Below are 18,783 nucleotides of genomic sequence, written 5' to 3' on the forward strand. Positions count from 1 at the left end.
CTTCTTTTTTTTTTATCCCACTTTCTGACACCAATTTGTTACGTCTCCATTTGTTAATTAATTTTCCGTAACTTCGTTCCGACGAAACTTTAGCGACACAAGTCCTTACTTAATAAAACTGGTTTATTCTTTCCGAATATAACTTTACGATACACTTAATTTCAACAATCACGCTAAAACAAATGCTATAACAACGAACGTGCTCAATAGTACTCTCTGACTGCAGATCAATTACTCACTGTCTACACACACACATTAACACGTCACGCCGTGACCATCTTATATATACCAGTTCATGACGAGGAACCCACTTTTAGACTAATAATGGCTGGAGACGGCTTGAATGGGTAATGAAGAAAAACTTTAATATAAGTTGCTGTTATGTTAAACTTATATAAAGTTTTTCTTCATTACCCATTCAAGCCGACACCAGCTATTATTATATATACCAGATCACCCCCCCCCCCAACCCCAATCTAGTAAATGCTAGAGCACTCCCGAAGGAACGGGATAGTTCTAGAAACGTGGCGTGACACTAGTCATGTGACCTCGCTGACGCAACGCTGTGAATGGTCAATGTTTGTTCAGATGGTTCATTATCCCCTAAAGGCCTCAAAGTTTTGAGTGAAAATTAAGTGAAGTATGTTTTTAAAGTATTTTTTGATGAGAAATAGGGAACTATATGCAAAATTTGTAGTAGTTGTTTTGCTGGAAAACAGTAATGGAATTGGAAATACAGAAGAAATCACCAGAGAGATAATGGAGTATTCTTCTCCTAGTCTTGTCTATTATAAACATGGCATTTCAACTTGGTCATTATTATGTTTTTAAAACTTATTTTATAAATTCACAATAACAAATCTACCTAATCATGTGTTTGATAAAGTCAGAGAAGTATTTGATTTTTGTCACATGATAAAGTAGAATCAATAACTGTTATCCAAGAAACACGTACTGTGGCTTAATAAAAGAAATGTGTATTTATTCTAATCAACAGAGAACTTCTTGAAAAGTTTACTTTAAGAAAACTTTGAATCTGTTTGCATAATTAATTTAATTTTTCACAGTCTCTATGAATAAAATAATTTGAATGTGAAATTATTTCAAAAATTCACTCTTCAGAGTCTGAACCAAAAAACCTGTGTTATGCTATTAACATAAAAAAAGGTACATTATTTAAATGTGTAGTCTGAAATTTACTAATGTTGGGTCATTCATTGGATCTTGTAGTAATTTCGATAGGGTACTTCCCTCCTCTCACAAGATTAGCTATTCTCATTTATTGCTGCCCTCTATATGCAAACTTTTTTATTACACATGCCACAAGCTTTCCACACACCCCTATTGGAATCGAATGATTCCAATATGTCTCTCATGTAAATCATCATTTATCACCTATCCACCAATCTCTATGCACCTCTACCGAACCATCACTTCTCATTTGGCAGCGTTTGAGATTCTATTTTCTCGAAGTGGTTTAATTTAATTTAAAATATTAGTTTTTTGTCATTATTTCAATTCACTTACCCTTATTTTAGTCTTATTTCTTATTTACTTCAAACACTTTTGTTGACTACATCACCACCTCGGGTGTCACACAGGATTCAGGTGCTGGCTATCAGAGAGGAGATTTGTCTACATTTATTTGCAGGGAGATTGAACATTATATGGGTCAACCTTTATCTCCAGACATTGCCCCTCTTCCTCCTGAACCTGTGGAACTTGGTCAGGTTGATGAGGACTTTGATTGCCTGTTTCCACCTCCTGATTTGCCATGCCTTACCATACACTCCCTGAGGATTCTGTTCAGCCATCCATGATTTTTTCGGACTTTATTTCTCAGGTATGTTATATTTTATTCCTTGCTTCTATATCTTATGACCCGTGTTCTTTGTTATTGCCTGAACATACTTCCCAACCCTATTTGGTGTTTCTCCTATCCCCTGACCAGTTTGCTTCTCAGTCAGGCAATGGTGTTAGTATGCCTCATCCCCCCACGAACTTTGGATTATTTCATGCATTTCATAGGGTGGACTGTCCATTTCTCGACTAACAGCTGTTAGATTTCGTTTTTTCCTGTTTGCAGGCCGTGTATCTCCCGTTAGTCTCACCCATGCTCAATTTTCCCACCTCTGTCTTACCCTCACGACCCTTTTGTGGTACCTTTCCAATATCCATCTCCTGTCTGAGGTTTTCACAGAAATCCCGAGGGGTTTTCTGGGGACACCCTCTCCCTCCTTACCTCCATGTTGGCTCATATATCGTCTTTGGCTCTGGCTTTACAAACATTGTACTTTTGTTGTTGGGACCTTTTAGTTCGTGATGCTGTTTTATCTCAAACCCATTTACCTGTTCCTTATCTTCGGGATTTGTGTATGGCTCCATTTTTAAGATGTTTCATCTTTGATACAGTCCTGGAATCCTTCGAGTCTTGGGTGGCATCTGCCCAGCAACAACCTACCATTTCCCATCTACTTTCCCATTTATCTCAGTCAGAGCCAAGTATGGCACCTATTTCAGTTTCCTGTCCTTCTCCTTCTGATCCCTTTATTTAGTCATCCTTTCTGCATTACCACTGCTTGCCGTTTTTTCTCAACAATGCACAATATGCTGCCAACAGTTCTGGTGACTACCTGGTGGGTTCAAGCCCAGTGAGAGCTTGCCATGCAGCCTTCATTCATTGGTGGTGCCCTTTAATCTCGGATGTTTGGATTCTTCAGGTTTTGTCAGAAAGATTCGAAATTCTGTTTCTTGCCCCACCTCCCTTGTCCCAGGTACCTGTTTCCTTCCCTTCTTCTCAGGATCCAGTAACTTGCCAGTGTCTGTCAGAGGCAGTACAGGACCTTATCACCCAACAGCCTATAGAACCTATTCCACATTCACCAGGATTTTACTCCTGTCTGTTTGTTATTACCCAAAACACTGGGATTGGATGTCTGTCATTAATCTGTTCCTTTTTATTTACTTTGTTCACCTACCACGTTTCACCATAGAGTCCTACCTGAATCTTTGGTGGACTTTTCTCCAGGTCTATGGATGACCAAGATAGGCATCTCCAATGCCTATCTGCATATTCCAATCTCGGAATGGTCTCGTCCTTATTTTCAGTTCATCCATCAAGGGGTGGTATACCAATTTCATGCCCTATCCTTCAGCTTGGCTTGGGCTCCATACATTTTCTGTCGGGTGGTACAAGCTTTTGCTCTTCATCTTCATGCCCTGAAGCTGCATTTCCATTTTTACATGGACGACTGGCTACATCTAGCCCATTCCAAACAGGAGTCAGCCTGTAATACTCCTCAAATTCTTCTCGAAGCTGCTCGGGTAGGCTGGTTGATCAAATTGGAGAAGTTCTTCCTAAATCCTACCAAATACTTTGTACATTTGGGTGCTTTTCCAACACTAACCTAAAGTCTGGCCCAACTGTCTTCTCTCAGACTCCATTCTATGAAATTGTCTATTTGCCACGCCCTGTCTGCTTCCTCACTTTCTGCAGGCGAGGTTCTGTCACTTTTTGGGGATGTGGTCTTCTATGACACCACTGATCCCCCTCAGTTGTCCACACATGCACACTCCCTTCATTGGACTCTGCAAGATCAATGAAACCTTGCACAGAATCCCTTAGATATTCCCATCACCCTTCCTCCTTCACTTGCAGATGATCTCCTTTGATGGTTGGACAAGACTCACACATAAGCGGATATCCCGCTTCTTCCTCCTTGTCCGGACTTACATCTGTTTATGGATGCATCCCTTCAGGGCTGGGGTGTGTGGGTCGATCACCAGGAGGCTTCAAGTCGTGGGTCTCTAGACAAACAATCTTAACATATCAACATCCTAGAACTCCCAGCTGTTCATCAGGTTTTGGATCACTTTCTTCCCATTGTGAAACATTGTCTAGCAATGATCCATTCTGACAATACCACGGTGGTGGCTCATATCAGTCACCAAGGTAATGCTTGGTGAAGATCCTTCTGTTTTTGCATATTGGATCTCCTATCTTGGGCGCATGCAAAACACATTCATTTAATTGCATGTCATGACCCAGGTGCTTTCAACCTCGTGGCAGATCATCTTTCCTACCCCGACAGTGTGGTCTCTTTATCCTCTTGTTTTTCAGTGGCATTGCAGTCTGTGGGGTGCTCCTCACATCGATGCATTCCCCACTGTCCTCATTCACCAGTTACCCATATTTTGGTCCTCAGTTCCTCATCCTTGGGCCTTGGCTACAGATGCCTTTAGCCAGGATTGGGCACACAAATTCCTATATGTTTATCCTCCTATCCGATTACTTCATCCCTAATCTATACCACTCAGTGCCGGGTCCTTCTGATCGCTCCCTACTGGCTAGCTCAATTATGGTTTCCTCATTTACTCCACCTAAAATTATTCCCTCCAGTACCACTTCCCTTATTTCCCAACCTCCTTCGTGAACCCTGATCACCAGTTCTCCATCCCACACTTCATGTTCTCCATCTTCACGCCTGGCTTTTGTCTGGCCCTTGGCAAGGAGATATGATTTCTTCCATCATGTAGCTTCTCCTTTGGCCCAATTCATCTGTCCTTCCTCCTGTTCCTGGTGTCTCCAAGTTACTCATGTGGCTTTTGACTGGAGGTCTTCAGTCTCCTCAATTTCAGGTTATTGGCCAGCTTTATCCCATACCTTTCATCATTCCCATTACCACAGGATTTTTCTCTCACCCATCCTTACTCTCTTAATCCATTCCTTCTGGATTCATCACCCTCCTCAGCGATCTGCTCTCCAGATTGGGATATTAATGTGGTCCATTCCCTTGCTTTACCTCCAGTTGAACCTATATCCTCATGTTCTTTGTTTCACCTGTCCATTAAGGCGTATTTCCTTCTCATTCTAGCCTGTGAGCACTGATGGTCTGACTTGTACACCATTGTTGTTACATACAAACTTTACCACCATACCTATCTTCTTCTTTATCCAGATTGCTCCTTCCTTCCCAAAGCCTTGGCAGCTCATGAGGGTAACTCCTCCTTTTTGCCTATTTCCCTACCCTCTATTTTTCATCTCTACCCCTGTCCTGATCCAAATACACTTCTATGTCTTGTGCTTATCCTTTGTTGTTGTATTGCCCACATGCCTTCCTTCTGTGATTCCCATTCCCATCTCTTTATCCCTTGGCAACTCTCTTCATCCAGGGATCTCTCCCCTTTCACACTCACCTTTTGGGTTTGTTGTTTGATCCAGTTGGCTTATTCCTCCTTGTCCCCTTCCCAGCATACTTTGTACTGTGTTATCTCTCATCATATCTGACACCTCACCTTTTCCCTCACTTTTCGTCTTCATCGACCTCTGGAGAAAATCCTCCAATCAGGCATGTGGACCAATCCTAATACACTCATCTCCCATTATTTACATCATATCGCAATTTTGGCTTCCTCGGGTTTTTGCCTTCCACCTGTTGCTATACTCCAATTTTTGGTGTGACTCTGACACCGGGTAAGTTTTTATTAATCATATATTTTCTTTCAGGGACCCAATCCTCATACCTTCATTACTTGGATTCCACTCTGTGGCGAGTGGTGCCTGACCAGGTATTCTTTAACTCTAAATCTGCACTGTACAGCATGTTGAATAGTGCTTTCTTTCTCTGGCTCTGCATGGCTCACCTTTGAGATGGGGTGTTTCACAAGATTGCTTATAGGGATATAACCTCATGATATTTGCTTCATAAATTGGCCCGTCCCAGGCCATATCACTCATCGACTTCATGAGTAAAGCAGAAGGGAATACCTGCCCATCCCTGCCATGCCTTGATTGAATAAATCAGTATGGTCTGCTTTTCAAAATATGGTTTCGTGATCACCCATTGCACTGTCTAAGTAGTCGACATTCCTCCTTGCTTGTAACATGCATAATAAAAAAATTTGCAAATAGAGAGCAGCAATAAATGAGAATAGCTAATCTTGTGAGAAAAGGGAAGTACCTATCAGAAATACATTTTCAGTATAGGAAAATTATAACGTTAATTAAGGAAAGTCTTCATACAGAAAGCAAGTTTTCCTTTTTTTTTACATTTTATCAGGTTTTCTGTATGTGTATTTGACTTATTACTTTATAAATGTCCTTTTCTTTCAAATTTATTTTTACATGTATATTTGAGTGTGAGTTATAACTGTCAACTCATCTATTACGTTTCGCATTCCAAATTTTAACATTCAACTTAATCATAACCTTAGTTGCAGTTGTATGTATGAATGACTCATTAACAGTTGCTATAATGTAAGAGTTATTTATGTGTTCTGTTATAAAAATGTACATACCTGTACCTGCTTTATAGTTTTGTTTCAATGGCACCGACACAATATGGTACTCTTATTTTACATTATTAAGAAATGTATTATATTATAGTATTTTGAAATAGTTATTTCTTGCTTTAAACAATGTTTTTTTTGTATTTGTTAAAGTTACCAACATTGCTGTGTTAATAATGATAGCATGCACATGTATCTGTATTTAGAATTACACAAATTTTGTTTCGGTTTTCAGATAATTTCACATCCAGGACTTCCAAAAATGAGTTCCCCACTTCAGTGGCTTATAAATCCTCCCTCAATAACAGGTTATAGTTCTGTACCTTCAACCTCAAGGTCAAACATTCTAACAAGATCTTTACTGACAAATACTCCCTATGGGCTCAATAGATCCTGTATGATTAAACACCTGGCTTACGTTGCTCCATATTTTTCTAATCCAGACTGTTGTAGCAAAGATAAAGTTTGTACATGTGCTCTGCAGGCAGAAAAAATAGAATTAGGAGAAAGCCATAAACCCAAAGCTCAGAGTGTTATAAAAAGAATAAAAAATGACCTGACCAGCTCTAGGCCTTTACTGCATAATTGCAAAAGTGCTCTAGAGCCAACATGTTATAGCCAAAATAGTTGCAGGCAATCAGTTGATCTTTCTGGACTTGATACCATGAAAACCCCCAGTGAAGACCTTAAAACTCTGGAAAACCTTCCATACACGACAAGTTTTCAAAGGTTGTTATTTTCAAAAGAAAATAGCATGCAGCAAATCCCACAAACTAATCAATCTGTTCAAACAAAGATCACTCAAAATACAGCATGTATTTGCAAATCACCAGTAACCAGACATTCTGCTTTTCTTCCACAAGAACTTCAATTTGCATTTTCTGCCATACCTACAAGAGAGTTAGCCTCAACACACAGTGATATCTGTAAATCAGAACACAGCATTCCACGCCCCACCAGTTTAAATGTTGTTCATTGTGAAACCTTGCACAGTGTTAGCTTTCCAGCATTAGAACAAAAACGTCATGATACTTGTGAAAATGTTTATGAAGAAGTAGACTTGCCACATTTTCCAACTGAAAATACTAGCCCATTAAGAATTCCTGAAAGTCCAAAATATTCAGCTTCTCCAAATAAAAACAATCTTCTTGAGAACTGGTTTATAAATGAATCTAGTCCAAAGCTAAGCTCTTTAGGTGAAGAATTTACTAATACTGTGATTAGAAGAGGTCATGGAACAACAGAGATAACTGAGTGTTGTGCCAAATATGAAGTTTCAAAAAATGTTGGATTTTCATCTGAGACAGCAGAAGTACAGTTTCAATCAAAACAGCTTCCTGCTTCTCCACCCCTCCAATCTCTTGAAGAATGTTTAGAAACTGGTAAAGTTTTAAATGAAAATGTGTGTACATATCATTCAGAAAAAATCCAGAAACAAGACAAAACTATCCAGTCATCAGAAGGACAAGCTTCTAGGTTATCAGGTACTGTACCTAAAAATGGAGGCCCCATATCAGCAGAAGGACCAGAACATGGCAGTAAAGATGAAGGAAATTTCACCCTGCCAAGTCATGTACAAATGGACACAAATATAACAACTAATTCCACTGATGTGAACAAGGATTCAAAATTAACTGTAGAACCAGTTCTTCCAAAGTACTTAATCAGTGCAGCGGATCTAGATTCTATAGTGGTGTCATCAACTGATAGTGGGTTTGAATTACTCCGTGACCCTCAAGACCAGAGACAACTATCTCAAAATGCAGATGATAGATTTATGGGCTTTGAACAAGAATTGGATAGTTCTGTGAGTCAAAATGTACCGTCAGTGCCTCTGTTAGATAAAGAACCATCAGTTAGAGTCTCTCCTACTTTAAATGATGCAATTGAAAAAGAACAGTCAGACAGTAATCTAATGGACTTGTTGTATATTAATAAATGTTCCCCCTTCAATCATCAAGAGAAAAATAATTTACCACAGTCTAATCTATCAAACTTGGAACCCAGCAATGATAAAATCTTAAGCCTGCTTACGCCTCAGGGATATAAAACAGAGCGGAATAACATGAGAAGAATAGCTCTTCCAACCCTTCAGTTACCCAGTGCTTGTCAAGTTAAAACTGCAGAGAAGTCTACTTCAACTGATTTGCAGTATCTTGGTCTAGACTTCCATTTTAGTGATAGTAGTCTCTCAGTGTCATCTTCTGGAAGTACTCCTAGATCTAAGGCATTTAAAGAATTGGTGTTGAATAGGGTTAAACAACAAGTACATAAAGAAACCCAGGTAGAACTTGACAGGGACTCAACATTAAACTTTTCTAATGGAAGTACAAATAGCTATAGAAACAAAATGGAAGCAACTAACATTTCCAAAGTAGAAGATGAACATCTTCATAAGAAATGTGTTAATTACAATACATACCAGGATGTGACTTTAGACTCTTTTCTAAAGTACTCTATTTGTAGTTCTGACCAAAACTGTATTCGACATGAATGTCATCAAAGTTTATTATGGCCAATAAATCCAACTATGTTGAATACATTCTCCATAAGAAGGGTCGTTTCAGATTCTTTTCTTTACATTAATGAGAAAACAGACTGCATATTTCATGATTATATGAAATTAGCTTTTCCTAGTGGTGAGCATGGCCAAGAAAGACTAAATCTCCAACCACTTGAACGACATTCATCTGCCAAGAATCTTTTTTACCCACCACCTTCTGTTACTTTAAAGTTTTTGCCAGGACTCCAACGGAGCCATTGTCGAGTATTGGTGAAACAAAGGCAAAGTAGAGTGAACCATAACTTAAGCTGGAAAGATTCTATGAAAGCAGTAAGTTCAAATTACAAGTCTACTTTCATATGACCTTTTCCTTTACTTTTTATTGTAATATTTTGTTTGTTTGTTTGACTTTCTTCAAGTTTTTGAACTTTTACTTTAGTTCTTACCAGGTTATTACATTTGGATATGGCTGCTTGTAACCTCTTCATTTAGAAATATTATGCTATTCAAAACAAATAAAAAATTTTTTACTCTGATGTTACAGTCAAGCACTAATTTGAGCCTTCATTTAGAAAAAAAATCCTTTAAAATCCTCACTAGTACACATCTAAATAGTGGACTGCATAATCTGATTGCCCTGCTGCTTGGATTTTGTGCTTGTTAAGATAACACTGTTTTTATTCCTGCTTATGCCTCAATTCATGTATGTAACATGGATACGATTTAACATAATTTTCAACAAAGTAAAAAAAAAGTAACTTGTTTAATAATATAAATGTCAAGCATTGCTATTTGTGTATTTAGGGTTATAAAATAAAATGAACAGCAAAAGCAGATACACAATTCTGTATTTATTCCATATTTTATCAGGGAGTAGATAGACCTCATGAAGCAGAAATGTTTATCTAATTTTAGTCTGTTAAATATTGTGATAAAGTCATTTAACTTTTAACTTATTTGAATTAATTAAAGAATATATATGAAAAGCAATTTTCAGTAACATGATTAATGTACTAGGTGTTGGCCCATTTTGAAACCACTGCACTGATGATCAGAGATTTGTCAATCAGTGCATTAAGTTGCTTTATCTACCTAATGACATACTTGACAATGTGTATTTATTTATTTATTTATATGTGATGTAAAACCATTTTGATGTTTCATTAATGGTAGCAAGTTTTTTTCTGTCATAATTAACAGTAAGTCTTGGACTTAGCACTTGCATAATGGAATTAGCCTCTTTATTTAGCTATCCATTAGTTGTTAACATTGCATTGTGCTTAAAGAACACTGCTTGAATTTTCAGTTTCATTGACTTACCTTTGTAAAGAAATTTGAAGTTCCAACTTGACTAAGAAAACAAAGAACATTTTGTATAGCTACATAAACATGTGATTTGATTTAGGTCATCAGTAGTAACATCTAAGAATCCTTCTTTCACAGTAGTTGATGTTGTGTGTCTCAGTTCTATCCAGGTTCAGAACATTCTAGTAGCAAAGAGTGTGATGAGCATGTTGTAGCTAGTTTAAAATGTTCAAGGGAAAGTCATAGTCTAAAAATTGTAACTTACATATATCATTTAAAATGTAAAAGCTTAATTTTATACCTAGTTGTCAAGCAGTAATAGTAATAACATTATATGTATATTATTCATCTGTACTTAAAAATCTGTAAGAAACTAGCTAAATTTTGAATTCTCTGATATTAGAAGCCTAAGGTGTTTTATGACTAAGAATGCAAGTTACTAAATTTAAATATAAAAAAAGACTTAATAATAGCAAAAGAACATTGTTATACTTACAAATGTTTGTGAAAAACTGAAAACAAATAAAAAATGTTGCAAAAAAGAGTAGAGAAATCTTTGATATTTCTGTAGAGGTGTTAGCTAGCATATGAAGCACCTGCATCATGGTTGGTCTCAGACATACTCTCTTCTAATGGATAGAAGAATTTTGCTATGCTCTGCTACAAAATAAGAAGTCAATCTCTTTCTCTTGATTAATTACCTGGAAATTTTCCAAATTACCTTTTTTTTACACTCTGATGGCCCTTTAACATTAACTTTAGCATTAGGAATATTGTGTTAAAGGAAGATTTCAGTTCAAAGATTTTTAACAAAAGGTTTACATTATATGATTATATTGTATTATATTGGTTGAGGAGGTTGTTTTTAATACTGTGGCCACAAGGCCAGAAAAATTATATCAAATGAAGGGAAACTATTGTTTATGTAAAAACCAGTACTTTATTGTAAACAAATTTGGACTAAATCATGAATAACATGTGAAGTTTCACAAAAATAATTTAATACTAGTTGTTAAAAAATAAATTACTTGCTCAGAAATTTTACATCCGATTTACAAACCTACAATTCCAATGAATCTTTTCAGTATTGAGCACTGTTGTGCAGAGCTAAAAAAACAATTTATTCATATCTTATTTTCAAAATGCTGTATTTTAAGAGTTTTCTTAATGACTTGCAAATTAATATTGAACATAATATTGAAAATATAGACACTTGTGTCAGCAGAAGCACTGCCCTGATGCAATCATAAAACAATGGTTATCTGTACAAAAATATAACTGTTGTACATACTATATTTGCAGAAAAAAGCAATAAATAGTTTCTGTTTTCTTATAAATATTTTTCATGAAGGTTCATTTCTTACATTCCACTTTATATCATTCTTATAACCACTTTGTGTATGGTAACTCTATTTCTTATTTGAAATTTTCCTAAAGTATTGTAACTTGAGTGATGAAGATGAAAATGATTTGATGGAACATCAGAGTTTTGTCCAGCAGTGGCTTCACCAGAATAATTCTCAATGGCATGAAACTTTCCAGGTATTTTGCTGGTGAATTCTAATTTAAACTTTGTGTATCTTAGATCATCAAAGAATGCTTTCAGTTTCAAACTTTTTAAACTTTATTGTTTGGAAGAATCTTAGTTTTCATATAAAAGGTAAAACTGCTGTTATTTACATTATTAGTCTTCATTAAAACTGTGTTAATTTTAAAAATGTATTTTGAAATGTTTGGTAGTTTGAGGGAAATATTAAGAAAAACTATTATTAATTTTTGTTGAAAGGGATTTCTGATTAAAAAAATTTAGATTGTTTCTTTCTTAATTCAAAATTGTTTTATTGTTTTATTCAGGTTGAAAAATTAATTAAACTCAACTATTTTTTTTCTATTTTTTGTTAACTTAATCAAATGTTAATTTTAATGTTGAACATTTAGTTGTGTGTTACACTTGCTGTATTTGTTACACTTTTTCTGTTTTTTAATTATTTTCAAAAAATGTTCCTATAGTGAATATTGTGTAATAAAATCTCTAGAATGTATATGATGAAGAAGAAATTGGCAACTGGACTTTTCAACTTTCCTTGGAAGATGTCAGTCAACCTGCTGGTAGTTCATATGATACATGGGAATCCACTCCTAATGACCAGGAACCATGCAGCCAAATCCATGAGATAACAGCAGAAGATGAATACCATGAGGATTTGTGTAATCAAGCTTTATGGACAAGTGGTATTGTCCAGGAAACAACTACTGATTCTTTAGCCGTATTAAATAAAGAAAAATATCCCAAATTGTTCAATAATCAGAAACATGTAGTAAGTAATGGCTCCTTTTGTGAGAATGAACATGTAGAAATTAGCCAAGGCAATGTAAAAGATAATATAAATGTGAATTTTGAAGAGTGTGAAGTATTGTTTGATAAGTCAAAAAATAAGGAAATGAATTTTTTAGAGTTGTTCCCAAATTTTTCAGTTTCTGACCCTCAAACTGTTTTTAACTATTCAGACAATTTTCAGAATCAACAAGAGAATAAGGGAGAAAGGCTAAGTGAAACTGATAATTGTCTTGATGATAAAGAATTACAAGATAAAGAAACAAGTACTAATGTCAGTGAAGAAGACAAAATCATAAAAACTGGTACAACAGAATTTTACAGAAACTTCTATAGGTTGTATCCTCTTGGCTCCACTAAAAGTCTGAATGATTCTCTTAAAATCTTACCAAAATATAAACCAGTAGGCTCCTCAGAACAGGAAAAGAAAGCTTTAAATCACATCTTGTTATTACAAGTACAATTTATTCCAAAAAGTCTTTCAAAACCTGAACTAGCAAAGTTATCAAGACAGCAGAATGAATATCTGACAAATTTGTTTTTGTTACAGAAGCAATCCTTTAAAGATGTAAATGACTATTTAAAGAAATTATCAGACAATGAATCAAAAGACTTTTCAAAACAGGAGAGCAAATATCTAAACAATACACTAATATCACAGAAACTGGTCATCAAAGCTCTACATAATTCTTCAAACAATTTCCTAAAAGATGAACCCAAGAACCTTAGTTTTCCAACAGAGGAGAATACATCTTTGACAGATTTGTCATTAATGAAAACACTGGTTATTAGAGATCAAAACAATACTCTAAATGGTTCAGCAGGAGTTGAATCAAAAGAGAATTCTTTATGGCTCAGGAACAAATCTTTGACAGATTTGTCGTTGGTGAAGAAACAGACCATTATAGATCTAAGGGATTCTCCAAATAGTTTAAAATCTGAACCTATAAATTATTCAGAACAGGAAGATAAACCTTCAACCAACCAAGCATTATTACTAGAACATTGTACTAATGATATAAATTATTTTCCAAAGAGTATACCAGTAGTTGATTCATTTACTTGCCTAGAACAGGAAGACAGATCTTGGAAAAATCTATCATCATTACAGAAACAGTCTAGTGAAGATTTTGATGACTTTCCAAATAGTTTAGTAGAAACTGAGCAAATAAATTCCTCAGGACAGTACAACAATTCAGTGAGATATTTTCATTTACCTAAAAAACAGTTTTTGAAATGTCAAACAGGAAAGTTAGATAATTTCCAAAAAGATGAGTATATAAGTGCTTCAGTGCTGGAACTTTCTATGATAAGTACATCATTATCCAAAAAAAGTGAAGGTGAAAATTCACATGAATTTTCAGAGAATTTACCAAAATCTGAATTGTGTAATATTCCAAAACTACAAGGTAATTCATTATCATTATTACAAGAATATTCAATTAAACATTTTGATGACTCTGTAGATAATTTGCTAAAGTCTAAATCAATGAATAGTTCAGTAAAAGAAGGTGATATTATAACAAGTCCATCATTAACACATGAACTATCCACTGACAATCTTGATGGTTCTTCTGAAAGCCTACTAAAAGTTGAATTAGTAAATACTTCAGAACAAGAAGACAGGTTCAAAACAAATTCATTACTGGCACAAGAACAGTCTACAAAACGTCTTGGTAGTTTTTCAAAAAGCTTATTAGAATCTGTATCACCTAGTTGTTTGGAGCAGAAAGACAAATTGACACATGCTTCATTGTTATCACAAGAACAGACTTTATTTGAAAATTTAGATAGACAGCCTCAAAATATAGAAAATTTGTGTATCATTATTGAAACACATAATCTCCATGAATTAGATGAATTCAAACATTTTTTAAGTAATCTAGATAAATCAGATCTAAAAGGATCAGATACTGTAGCAGTTGAAAAGGTTATATCTCACAGCAATGAATCTGATATGGGTTACCATAAAGACTTAAATTTGCATCAGGATAAAAGAAAAAATTATGCAGGGGAAAGATTAAATAAACATGTATGTATGGATTCACAAAAAGGAAAGGTTAGCCGTTGCTTTTCGTTGAAGATACAGAAACCACAAGAATGTATACATGCAAAAGGAAATGTTATGCAAGATGTCTCTGTTGTGTCCAAAAAACTGCATAAAATTCCTGCGAGAAAATCTAGAAATAAAGATGCTTCCAGGAATCTAGACTTGCAAAGTCCTGTCAGTTCTAGTAGTAAAGAAAAAATACACAGACTTGAAAAAACTAAGATGTCACACGTAGCAAAGAGCCCAACTTGTGATATAAATCTTAAAGACCTAAGCAGTTGTTCTGCTTCCTCTTCAAAACAAGATCTTGATAAAAAACACTTAGCTAGAGGAAGACAGTCCAGTGTTAAGAAGTCACAGTCTTCACATCGAGCATTAAAGCAAATCAGACAACCTCATCAACGATTAAATGGTAATGGAAGAAAAGGTAACAGTTCAGATGCCAGAAGATCTCCCCATAAATCTGATTTTTCAAGAAGAGAATTGACAAGTAAAGGTAAAGAAATTACAGTTTATGTGAAGAAAAAAAACAAAAGTGAAACTAATAAAATCAAAGAAGTGCAAGTGAAACAACTTCAAATTAAACAAGCAAGTTTTCCAGAGGAAGAGAGAGAAAAGAAAAATAATGATCTTCTAAAAAATTCACCAGTAGTAACATACACATGTTCTTGTAACTTAGTTGATGTGACTATGGATAGAAGTAATTTATCTGTAGCAGAAAAAATCCAACATTTAAATTCCCTCCTTGAACAGGGTGAGAAAGAAAAAGTGTCTGCTATTCCTTCTTTGAAACACTGTGATGCACAAAGGCAGAAATCTGTCTGTGAACAACTTACTGTAGAACCTTCTGTAGATAAAAGCCTTAGACAAGAAGAAAAACATGTACAAGTGTCTGGAAATAAAGAAGGTTGTGATACATCTTGGATTCATGTAGAAGCTGATGTTGATCTAAGTGATCCTAAGGTAAGATGTTTGTGTGCATGTATATATATATATATACACATAAGCTTAATATTTTAATATTAAGATGTTTGTGTGCATGTATATATATATATATACATAAGCTTAATATTTTAAATTGGTTTGCTTAAGAATTTTTATATACCATTAAGGCCCAATTTTCTGTGGTTGTTAGTTCTAGGTTTTTCAGAGACGTATTTTCCCATTAATTATCTTAATAAGTTAACTGATTTTTAAGTTAACTTAATAATCTTCCTTCAAAAGTATTAATGTTCAGGAATAGGATACTTTTATAGGAATGCTTGTGTGTGTGGCTAGTACATACAACATTCCCAATTTACTAATCATCTTCATACTTATACCATATAAATTTTTCAAGTGTATGAAAATAACCCAATCATACAACTCATTAGATTTCCACAATGAACTTAATTTTTGAGAAACATTATTTACAAATCTTAAAAGTTGTTAATGATGTAAAACTATTTTAGAGTTTTAAGTTTTATTTTACATTCACAGAATTTATGGTTTCTTAGGAATTTCCTGTGAAAGCAAACACAGAATAAATTAGATGTACAAGATACCTACAGAAAATTAGTTTATTTAGTTCAGTATATATGAAATACATGTGTATACCTTTCTTGAGCTGGAGAAATCTCAGAGACTTTTCCTAAATATTGAAAAGCTAGTGAAAATAGATCAGGGTTTTATGTAACAAGTAATAAATTATGTTTTTTTAAGCCAGAGTACACAGCTATTCCCTTTCACTTCAGAATGTGATTTAGTGGGGATAGTAGAAAGCTTCCGTTTGTATAATATCTTATTTAAGATGCTTAAAATAAAATGTACTCTGAATACATAATTTTAAGCTTGATTTTATGAATTGATTCCTTTTAAACCTCATTTTAATGGCTAACTTCTAACCAAGAAGCAACTAAAATAGCTCTGTTATAGTTACTGATAAGTACGGTTACATTGCTAATACGTTTTTTTTTGTATAAGACTGGTAAATTTTATATACTGTGTCATTAATGTATTAAGAAAATGACAATGTTTACAGGTGAAGTTAGGTTAGCTGTAACAATGCATTTACATGATTACATAAACTAGTAAATAACAGCAAAATTATAAAACAAACTTGGAGGTTGTTTTTTCAAGAATTAGAGAATAAAGAATATTTACTGATCAGACATATTCAAAACTAAAAGGGAAAGTTGTATAATTTGTTATGATTTTTTTAATCGTGACACTTTTAAGTGCATATCATTGTAAAAAAAAATCATTGTAGTTGTAGTGAAGCATTTGGAGCATAAGAACCCACAAACTTTTAACAGAAAAGAAATGCTCATTTCAGTGAATGGCTACCGTATGTTATCCTAATAAGCTGTTTCTGAAATCAGTGTAATTCTCAAAGTTCTACAAATTTTCATCAAATAAAATTTCCACATTCAGAATTTTAAGTAGTTATTAACTAGTTGCATTGAAGTGCATGGTTGTATACTCTATCCTTCTTCATATAAACATCAGTAACACACACGGGGTCATAAAATCTAATAAGTTGTGAGAATATCTTAGTTATTATTTTTCTTCAGTTGATCTATCCATGCATGTAATAATGGAGTTGAATTTTTATATATATCATGTAAAAATGTTTTAAACTATTATATGCAATTGCAGGCAAGAGCCAATTTGTTAGATTCCATGATAGAAAGTAGCAGTAACAGCAGTGAGGAAGAAAATGGTGATGAAGTACAGGAACATCAACATAATCAACGACTGCATGCCTTACATAGATTTCGTAGGCAAAAGAAACGAGGTTAGTGGCTGTGATATACAGTATTATTTGCATGGACTTTGAGTATTTAATAATTTCTGTATGTACTTCTGACATTATTTTACATATAAGTTCCATACATATTACGTTATACATGTATCATAAACATTACCTATATTTAACTTCAGTAGGCACCTTCAAATATTGATATGCATCTTTGAATGTACTCTTGTTTCTGTATGTTGTATGAGTATCTTATTACTTTATACACACACCTTTGAAGCCCTCTTCAAATTTAGGGAGGCACATGTACTTGAATGTATTCTTTTTATATATGTCATGGTGGCTTCTTGTTTGTATGTATTCTTTGGGCATCTTGTTTGTTTGTACATGTGTTTTGGGTGTCTTATTTGTATATGTGCTTTGAGTATCATTTTTGTAAACATACTTGTTTGTTTATGTATCTTGAGTGTCTTTTTGTGTGCTTGTTTGTTTGGGTGATTTTCTTGTCTTGAGGTATCATGTTTATTGTGAATTGTAATTACTGTTAACAATGGCTGCAGAAGCTGTTGTGGGTTGTTGGACCAGTTGCAGGTTGGCTCGGCCAATCCAACTGCTGCTAGCTTACAATGAAAAAGAAGACAAGTGATACAATTATGGTATCCCAATTGATTTTGGAAGAAGTACTTGGTTGAATGAAAAACATTTTTATAGGTATAAATGTGGTATTTTCAGATACCACTGATTTCCCCTAAGAGTGCAAGATAGGTCTGCTGAATAACTGGATATTCACCAAGATATCTGCTGTGAAATAATTCTTTATTTTCTGACTGACTGTGTTTCTGAGAAATAAGACTGAACACAAAATCACAATCACAATAAGCAGTCTTTATTCGAATAAACACATTGAAAATGTGCTTTACTTCCCACAACAGATGTTTGAAGTTATCTATAGCTCATTCAAATGAGGTTGCATAAAAGCCTAAATCTGTTTATATCCTGTTCCAGACTGGAGAAATATCATTGTACTTTCTCATTAATTCAGACTTACTCAGAGCAACTAGCATTACCACATGACTGATCATTTGAAAGAAAACATAAGAAAAGTTAACTCAAGAAATCACCTGATCGCTTGGGGAAAAGATAACTGTCTAACTTCACGTAATAGAAATTACCTTGCAGCTATCTTTACCATGGGAAGACAAAAGGCATTATTCTAAGTGAATAACACAAAACAACAGGTAGCTAGAGCAACATGAACTGAACAACTTTCCTTACCAAATTTTGAAATATTCCTTTATTAATACAAGGAGGACGAAAACACAAGATATGCTTAGATACTACATAAGTACTGTTGCGTCAGTGACTATTCTCACGCCCTCTAGTTTCTAGAACTATCTTGTACCTTCACGAATGCCCTAGCATTTACTAGATAGGGTAGTCTGGTATATATAAGAGGGTGACAACGTGACGCGGGAATGTGTGTGTAGGTAATGAGTAATGAAACTGTGGTCAGAGAGAGACGTATTGTTGAAGTTAACGTTCGTTCATTATAGTGTTTGTTTTAG

The 18,783-nt window shown here is 34.6% G+C and overlaps 1 protein-coding gene across 1 annotated transcript in view; it reads left to right on the top strand.

The window, feature by feature from the left end:
• The window catches only part of LOC106469528, a gene marked incomplete at its 3' end in the record, with an annotated part of 110,132 nt that extends 92,875 nt beyond the window's left edge, over window positions 1-17,257 (top strand). Inside the window, exons 11-14 of the mRNA XM_022398068.1 lie at window positions 6,524-9,121; window positions 11,534-11,638; window positions 12,133-15,444; window positions 17,119-17,257. Of these exons, the coding sequence (XP_022253776.1) occupies window positions 6,524-9,121; window positions 11,534-11,638; window positions 12,133-15,444; window positions 17,119-17,257 (6,154 nt within the window). The remainder of the gene's footprint in view (window positions 1-6,523; window positions 9,122-11,533; window positions 11,639-12,132; window positions 15,445-17,118) is intronic.
• Between the last annotated feature and the right edge of the window lie 1,526 nt (window positions 17,258-18,783).

This window comes from Limulus polyphemus, unplaced genomic scaffold (assembly GCF_000517525.1).
Source record: "Limulus polyphemus unplaced genomic scaffold, Limulus_polyphemus-2.1.2 Scaffold3530, whole genome shotgun sequence".
In the NCBI taxonomy this organism is placed as follows: Eukaryota; Metazoa; Arthropoda; class Merostomata; order Xiphosura; family Limulidae; genus Limulus; species Limulus polyphemus.